Source organism: Peromyscus leucopus, chromosome 1, assembly GCF_004664715.2.
Source record: "Peromyscus leucopus breed LL Stock chromosome 1, UCI_PerLeu_2.1, whole genome shotgun sequence".
Lineage (NCBI taxonomy): Eukaryota > Metazoa > Chordata > Mammalia > Rodentia > Cricetidae > Peromyscus > Peromyscus leucopus.
This window is the reverse complement of record NC_051063.1, coordinates 124,247,503-124,255,915: the sequence shown is the minus strand read 5'-3', so window position 1 is coordinate 124,255,915 and position 8,413 is coordinate 124,247,503. Positions and strand designations below refer to the sequence as shown.

General features: G+C 50.7%; 1 protein-coding gene across 3 annotated transcripts; it reads right to left on the bottom strand.

The window, feature by feature from the left end:
* Positions 1–368: 368 nt before the first annotated feature.
* On the bottom strand, positions 369–8,334 carry Rccd1 (RCC1 domain containing 1). 3 transcript variants are annotated; one of them, XM_028873754.2, is made up of 8 exons: positions 7,587–8,334; positions 4,889–5,210; positions 4,347–4,749; positions 4,135–4,256; positions 2,217–2,315; positions 1,771–1,941; positions 1,031–1,060; positions 369–699 (listed from the first exon to the last, which is right to left on the bottom strand). In XM_028873754.2, the coding sequence occupies exons 2-8, from the start codon at positions 5,055–5,057 to the stop codon at positions 548–550; spliced, it is 1,146 nt and encodes a 381-aa protein (XP_028729587.1). In that variant the 5' UTR covers positions 5,058–5,210; positions 7,587–8,334; the 3' UTR covers positions 369–547. The 3 variants fall into 3 exon arrangements, with proteins under 3 accessions (XP_028729587.1, XP_037053908.1, XP_037053903.1); XM_037198013.1 differs by having other exon boundaries at positions 1,031–1,054; XM_037198008.1 differs by lacking the exons at positions 369–699; positions 1,031–1,060 and adding an exon at positions 706–999.
* Positions 8,335–8,413: the final 79 nt, after the last annotated feature.

Here is an 8,413-nt window from a genome sequence, read left to right as displayed (position 1 = left end):
AAGAGTTTCTCATTTGGGTAAAATACCATTTTATTCACATATTTTCATGTTTCGGTATTTTCTCATTTTGCAAAAACCATTAAAGCTTCTGGGCCTAGGGTAAAAAGCTCAGATGCTTGTCCAGCACATAGAAGGTCTTGAGTTTGTTTGTTTTTTTTTAATTCCTGGCACTGCTCCAAAAAAATAAACATTTATATATACATTCAACTCTTTCATACATGCTTCATAAGATTTGCCTTTATCTTGGGGAATTTTTTTGTTTGTTTTTTTGGTTTTTTTGAGACAGGGTTTCTCTGTAGTTTTAGTGCCTGTCCTGGATCTTGCTCTGTAGACGAGGCTGGCCTTGAACTCACAGAGATTAACCTGGCTCTGCCTCCCGAGTGCTGGGATTAAAGGTGTGCGCCACTGCTGCCTGGCTATCTTGAAGATTTTTTTAAAGTCATGCACCTTCAATTCAAGGCAGGGGGATGTGTGACCTTGTCTCTAAACTTAATGTTTGCATGTGCTTATGACAGTTCATTCTCACCCAGGCACCATCAGTGGCATATCAGATTTTCTCTCTTTCCATTGCATACACATAGGTATTCCAGGGTCCACAGGTGACAGCCCTTACTTCGAGTTGTTTTTCTGCAAAGTATTCCACACGGCAGGGTCGATCCAAGCTGCTGCTGTCCTTGTGGCCAAGCTGTCCATACTTACCTAAAATGAAGCGAGCCCCTTTCTCTGATAGGCCCTGCTACTTCTCCCTCCGGACAGAAGCCAGCCCGGACTGCTGTGTAGGGCTGTACCCACCGACCTGCTGAGGATGGTGCCAGGGACTCCTAGTTTCCCTGCTACCTATGTCAAGATGGTCAGAGGCACCTCCTCCCTCTGCTGTCTGGCCCCCAGCCAAGGGAGACATGCTCCTCAGTCCTCTTCCCATTCGCCAGGCTGAAGCTCCTACCCCCACTAGTTTGTGTGGCTTTTGTCGCCTGCTCTGTATCTCAGGTTCTTCTTCCCCTTGGAAGAATCACAAAATCTTTTTACTTACCCCAGCCCCAGGTATAGAGTTCTCCTGTTCCTGCAACCAAAGAGACAGTAAGGAGCTGCACTTCTGTTCTGCTACTGGCGAGATACTACTTGGTCCTCACAGGCCATTGATGACATGCTGTAATTCTGATATGTGCAACTGTGGTAGTAAAGGACCCAGTTAAAAAAGTTTAACTTCTAAATATCAACGACTGACCTCGGTGCATGGAGTCACACTCTAGACTGGGCAGGTTTCCTTCTAGAAGGAAGAACCTATTGGGTCTGAGGCTATGGAGCTGTTAAAGATACACAAGTAACCTTTTTATTTTATTTATTTAGTTAGTTAGTTGATTGATAGTTTTAAACAGTCCTACTATATAGCCCAATCTTCCTACCTCAGTCCAAGGATTAGAATTTATAAGTGTACCACACCATGCCCAGCATGAAAGTGAGGCAGCTGATCATAAAGCTATATATCGAAAGATGCTATAATATGGTAATTTTGTTAAAAATGTAGCTCAGTAATTGGCTTGCTTAGCACGAGACGCCCGAGATCCAATCCCCAGCAGACAGAGAGTGCAGTGGCATGAATCTACAGTCCCAGCTACTGAGAGAATGCTTGAGAGAATGCTTGAGCCCAGGAGCGTGAGACAAGCCTGCATAATAAAGTGAATGATGGGGCAAGGCAAAGTTTTGTTTTTTGCAGCCCCCAGCTAAAGAATGAGATGGAGTACTGCTCCACCCTGAGCCTGTCCTACTCACGTGTCACCACGGCTGTGTGTCGGGATCCGCAGCTGGCCTTGACGGCATCTGAGCCCATGGGAAGATCCAGTAGAGCTGGGAAGGGCTGGATGGCTATGAAGGGGGCAGGAGCTCCACCATCAGCCACAGCTGCTTCCTCTCCTTTGAGACAACCTTCATCCAATTCTGCGGCTTTAGAATGGTTATAACGTTTAACATTGGGGCATGGAGATGACCCCCACCCACACACTGCATCTTCCTAAGTAGCTCTATTAAACACTTCCTCTAGTCCCGGAGCCAGTGCCCACCCCTTCCTCAACAGACCTGTGGGTTGTGCAGTGCCAAAACTGGCACCAGCTTCCCCACAGCAATGAGTGGTACCCAACAGTTACCAGGATGAGCCATGCTCCGGCGACCTGCAGCTCACTGTCCAGCACACAGTAAAGAATCCTGGAGATTGGCCTTACCTTTCCCGTTCACTGTCTTCTTGTCCTCTGCCAGGCTCCTTGTGGGCAGGGCCAGCTGCCCCGACTCATTCCAGCCCCAGATATAAATATCCCCAGTTTCTGAAAGAGACCGAGAGGATCCATGAAACAGACTGTGAAACCCTTCCATCTACCTACATCCTCTAAACATCCCCACTACCAATTCCTAGGGACAAGAAAAAGCTACCCTGCCCAAGTATTCCTCCAAGCAAAGATGGCCCACAACCAAGTCCCAGCAGCTTTCTTGTCTTAGACTCCCTGCCCATACAACATCTTTAGTCACACACAACCCCCCATTTTTTCTTCTTCAAGCAGCCTTACTGTGCACCTCCCTGGCTGGCCTCAAAGACTCTACCCTCTCCCTGGATGCTGGACTACAAGCACCACCACCATGCTCAGCTCTGCTATGGAATAGTCCTTTTGTACACTGTGAAGATGTGTTGTTATCACTGGTTTAATAAAGAGCTACATGGCCAATAGCTAGTCAGAAAGAGGTTAGGCAGGACTTGCAGACAGGCAGAGAGCTCAGGGATGAAGAGGGCAGAGTCGCCAGGAGATGTAGGGAGAAGCAAGATAAATATACCATGTTAAAAAGTAGTAAGCCATGTGGTAGAACACAGATAAGAAATATGGATTAAAGTTGTAAGAGGCAGTTAGTAACAAGCCTAAGCTATCAGCTGAGCATTTATAGTTAATAAGCCTCTGTGTAGTTATTTTGGAGTTGGCTGGTGGAACAGAAAATTCTAGCTACACAGCTTTTCTTCACACTTCCCCTTCCTTTCAGAGATGAATCTCACTATGTTACCTAGGTTGGTGTCTAACTCCAGCTTTATGTTCTTTTGTCTCAGCCTCTCCAGTAGCTGGGACTATGAGTGAGCACCCAGTTTAGTCATCCTTTAACTCCCTTGCTAGGCCAACGCTACTTTTTGTTTGTTTGTTTGTTTTTGTTTTTGTTTTTTTGTATTTCCAGACAGAGTTCTCTGTGTAGTTTTGGTGCCTGTCCTGGATCTCGCTCTGTAGACCAGGCTGGCCTCAAATTCACAGAGATCCGCCTGGCTCTGCCTCCTGAATGCTGGGATTAAAGGCATGTGCCAGCACTGCCCAGTGCCAAGTCTATTTTCATCCTTAAAAAAAAAAAAAAAAAAAAAATCTCTGTGAGTTCAAGGCCAGCCTGGTCTACAGAACGAGCTCCAGGACAAGCTCCAAAGCTACACAGAGAAACCCTGTCTTGAAAAACAAAACAAAAAGATCAGTAGCTTCTGGGTCTCTAAAGATGGCTCAGTGGTTAAGAACACTGGCTGCTCTTCCAGAGAATCTGGATTCAGTTCCCAGCTCGCACATGGCAGTGAATAGCTGCTTGTAACTCCAGCTCCAGGGGACCCAGTGCCCTCTTCTGGCCTCTCTGGACACCTGCACAGACATTCCACCCATCTTTTTAAAAAAAAAAAAAACCAGCAGCTTATCTATACTCTCTCCGCCCCAAAAGCCCAGGAAATGGCAGTACCACCATAGTGGACCCACACAGCGTCACACCGTCATGGCTACCTGCGCATCTGCAGCCCTCTCCATTCTTTCTGGCTCAGCTGTCTCTTAGCAGTTCCCCTGGATAAGTGTGCTTCCCTTCTGGAGTATTTTAGAAAGCAGCCTTGGTAGCTAGCAGATGGACGGGTGTGGTGGAGAGCCCAGTAACAGAAAGGTAACAACTACAGCAGTCAAGGTATAAGAGGGTGGTGGAGACAACGGGCTAAATCTGCAGATACTGAAGAGTCAGCAACGACTCGGCTGGGTTGCGCTTGGAATGAGGCCTGCGCTAGACTACCCATAAACAAAACAAAAACCAGAACAGGAGGAAGGACTGGCCAAGATCGCCAGCTTGTTGGAGGAGTCCCAGGTCACTCACCACTCACACACACGGAGTGCCAGCCACCTGCGGCCACCTCGGCCATCCGCAAGCCTTGTAGTGCTTCCAGCAGCCTTGGCTCCGGCTCCGCCTCCAGCGTCCCGTGGCCCAACTGTCCATGCCTGATCACGGGAGTCCCTGATCAGCTACAGGTACATTCAAGAGGCCACCTCCCCGAGCGTCACCTAACCACACGCACAGCTGGTCCTCACCTGCCTCCACCCCAGGAGAACACCTGGCCAGCTTCGCACAGCAGCAGCACGTGCTCGGCACCCAACTCCAGCTGGCGCACCTGCAGCTCTGGGGCCAGAGGCTGGTAGAAGGGGGGCTGCCGGTTCACATAGGCATGGGCACCGGGCAGCAGTGGCAGGGTGCCCGCCCTAGCCTCACTGCTGGGTTCATCTTCCCCTTGGTCCTCTGCACCAGAAACCAGGTTCTGGACCCAGAGGGGCTCCCCCTGCAGTGCCGAGCCTGGAGTCCAGGCCTGCAGCTCTGTGCCGGACCCGCCCTCCTCATCCTCACGCAGCACCACCAGGAGTTCCTCTGAAGCCCATGCGTCCCTACAGCCACTTGCTGAGGCGCTCACGGAACCCGACAGCTCCACCCGGCCGCCACCTGCACGGGTAGAGAGTGGCATGGGACACGTGCCAAGGACCTGGGGAAGGGTGTAGGATATTTCTGGGTGGGCATGTTAAGAATGGCTAGGCAGGTGTACAGGGGACAGGCCCGGAGCTGGGGTTGTGAGGGTACTCACGGGACACCAGGGCGGTGTAGCTCCAGCTCGGACTCACTCGGCAAACGTCATCACCGGCACAAAGTGGTTCAGGACTGTACACCGAATGGCGCCCATTCCCAGAGCCCAGCACTTGCCCAAAGCCACAGAAACCAAAGCCAAACCAGGTCCCATGCCGTTCCTTGGCCATGTTCACGCTGAGCCCTCTGTGGGTGGCCACCTGGCTGGCGCTTGGGCTACAGGATGGGAGGTCAAGGCTGCAACCCAAGGAGATGCTTGCAAACAGGACACCTCAGGAATGCAAGCTAGTCTGGCCTTCCGAGAGGTGATGCAGCTGCAGTATCTGTAAAACAGTGACCAAATACCATCTGGATTCTGTCCCCCTAAGCACAGAGGCAATTGGTGTCCATCCCACTACTGTTCCCTAAGCAGAGCTTTGGCCAAAGGTTCCATCAAGTGTGTGACTGTTAACTGTCTGGAGCTGGTCATGTCTCCCACTTTTGGCTCAAATCCAGTGTGCCACTGAAAGAAATATTTAGTAATAGTCTTTTCTATCAAACAGTATAAAACTGGCATCCAGGGCAAGGAATTCTTAGGATTTTTGTTTGTTTGTGACAGGGTTTCATTGTGTACCCCTGGCTGTCCTGGAACTCACTCTGTAGACCAGGCTGGCTTCAAACTCACAGAGATCACTTGCCTCTGCCTCCGAAGTGCCGGGATTAAAGGTGTGTGCCAGCAACACCTGGCTAAGATTTATTATTTTTATTTTATGTGGATGGGTGTTTTTCTTGAACGCAGGTGTACCGTGTTTGTACATGGTGTTCCTAGGGGGCAGAAGAGGGCGTCAAATCCCCATACCGGAGTTAGGATGGTTGTGAGCTATCATGTGAGTGCTAGGAATTGAACCCAGGTCTGCAAGAACAGCAGTGCTTAACCACTGAGCTTCCCACCCTTGATTTGAGACAGGCTTTCACTAGGCGAGCCCTAGCTGTCCTAGAACTCAGTAGGTAGAACAGGTTGGCTTCAAACTCAGAGATCTGCTCACCTCTGCTGAGATTAAAGGCGTGTGCTACTACCTCATCACCCGGCCTGGAATTCAGATCTTTTCATCTCCCTGTACTTGTAAGACTTTTTGGCAACCTTTTACTACTCCCACCCTCCACCTCCAGTAAACCCTTTGTTTACTGAAAGTCCCATGACTGTATTCCAAGAAGTCAATGGTCTGGGATCAGTAACCCTTTTCTCCTTCCTCCTTAGTTCCCGGTGGGCCAATCCTTGTAAAACTAGGGTGTAGTGGTGCACGCCTTTGATCTCAGCATTTGGGAGGCAGAGGCAGGTGGGTCTTTGTGAGTTGAATTCCAGGCCAGCCAGGTCTAGAGTGAGTTCCAGGGCAGCCAGGGCTACATAATAGACCTTGTTTCAAAACAACAAAAAGTCCAGCCAATGAAGAATATTGTAGGTCAGACTCCAGCCAAGGTGGAAACGACGGTCCACCTGGGTTAGAAAAAAACCAAGTGCATTTCTTGACTCTGTGTTCCGCTCTTCCCAGCACAAAGTCTGCCTTGTCCAGAAACTTCAGTTGAAGTGGTCTCTTTCTTTGTGTCCCAGAACTTATTTCTAACACCACAAAGGATTTGAGAGGTAGTTAAGTGAGAGATTAGGTGCAAGACTAGGATCCGAGCCCGAGTTCCAACTTCCCAGCCTCGAGAACTTTATCCCACAGTCTTGAATCAACTTGGCTCCATTTTCCTGTAGACTTCCAGTCACACAGCAGGGGCGGAGCTGAGCCTAGTCCCATGGATTTATAAGCCTCTACCCAACAGGCAGTGGAAGGAGAGCATTACCCCACAGCCCTGGAACCTGCGTGTGCACGCCTCTTAAGCTGGATCCTATTGCACTGGTTTTACAAATCGGGTGGGAAGCCGGGCAGTGGTGGTGCACGCCTTTAATCCCAGCACTCAGGAGGCAGAGGCAGGCGGATCTCTGTGAGTTCAAGGCCAGCCTGGTCTACAAAGTGAGTTCCAGGACAGCCAGAATTGTTCACAGAGTAACCCTGTCTTGGAAGGAAAAAAGGGGGGGGGGTGTAGAACAGCGTTGCTTATATGTACTTTGCAGAATTGTTCGCGATAACTGCAAATCAAATTTTTAGTGTTAAGCTTACTAAATACAATAGTATTTAGTGACAAAAATGACCATTGGCTCTTACGGGTTTCATCTGGACAATTTCCACTGGCCCTTACTCAGTCTTTTACTCTTTCAACAATCCTTTATCGCGCCTTTCCTTTGGCTTAATGAAGTGGCTGTGGGCCCCAGGGAACTCACGCTGAATTGGGGAGACAGACAGTCGCATGGTCCCGACAGCAACGTCAATTCATTCGACTGGACCAGAACTTTACAGCCACCCTCAAGCCTCTTAAATCAGATCTGAGACCACAGCTCCTGGATCCCCAACCAAGAGAACCTTTGACCTTGCCCATGTCCCTGTACCCTCAACCCAGTAGAAGCCCTTTCGGCGGGAAATCTCAAAGGAAACTGGCCAGGGCACTGTAACGCTGGGCTCCGGGATGGACCGGCAGGGCAGAACGTGTTTAAAGGCCCGCACGCCAGGCACGGCAGCCATTGGATACAGCAGCCTCTTCGGAGCCAATCGCAGGCGCGAGCGGTGACGTCACCGCTCAGGGGGCGGACGCCCCGACGTGCTCACAGGCGCGGGGTTTACCTGTCTGCCCGTGAGTCCTCCGCCGAGTCAGTGCGGGCCGCTCCGGGGAGTGGGCGCCGACCCCAGCGGACGCGGTTGGAACCACTGAAGGAATATTCATGAAGACCCGAGGGAAACGGCAGGCGAGGACCAAGCCCTGACACCCGCCATTCCCTTCGAGCAAGGCGGGAGGTGATTCACCGCGGAGCAAGCTCGGGACTGTTGCCCAGACCGGAAGAGGTAGTATTAGTGCCTTCACTGATTGGCCCAGGCGCTGTCACTCACATCTACTGAGCCAATGAGCTCCAATCTCCAGCCTCCAAGAGATTGGTGTCCCTGGCTAGAAGGGGAACCTGTTGGAGCCATGGCTCTTCTTCAACCAGGCACAGCTACAGAAGAATTGATTTTCCCTGAGGGAAGCAAGCGCACGCCAACCCCAAATGCCAAACACTGCCTGACTGGAGATCACGGGAAACTCACAGTATCACGACAGATGTAGCCAGGGATCAGCGTACAGTACTCTACCCTAAAACTGTTTATCAGGGACGCTGGAATTCGATCAGTGTCCTAGCTTTAGGCTTTACCCTTCCACCAGGACTAAGAACTCAAGCCGGGTATGGTGACACTCTTTGCAATTCCTACTGCTCTAAAGGCTGAGACAGAAGGGTTGTCAGTGTGAAGCCAGCTTGGGCACCCGTACTGAGACTCAGTCTCCACTATAAAGATACTCAGCGGGCCCTGGGGTGGCGGACCACTGATTTCCTTCTCTTGCAGGACAGCCCTCTGCAGCACACTTGCCAGGACTGCTCCAGAGCCCCCCCGCCCTCAGCAGACCCTCCTACACAACA

Coding starts and splice junctions, on each gene's coding strand:
- Rccd1 (XM_037198008.1), bottom strand. CDS start 5,057: ATGGCCAAGGAACGGCATGGGACCTGGTTTGGCTTTGGTTTCTGTGGC. Junction 4,750..4,888: donor CTACACCGCCCTGGTGTCCC/GTGAGTACCCTC, acceptor CTACCCGTGCAG/GTGGCGGCCGGGTGGAGCTG. Junction 1,942..2,216: donor GAAGACAGTGAACGGGAAAG/GTAAGGCCAATC, acceptor ACCATTCTAAAG/CCGCAGAATTGGATGAAGGT.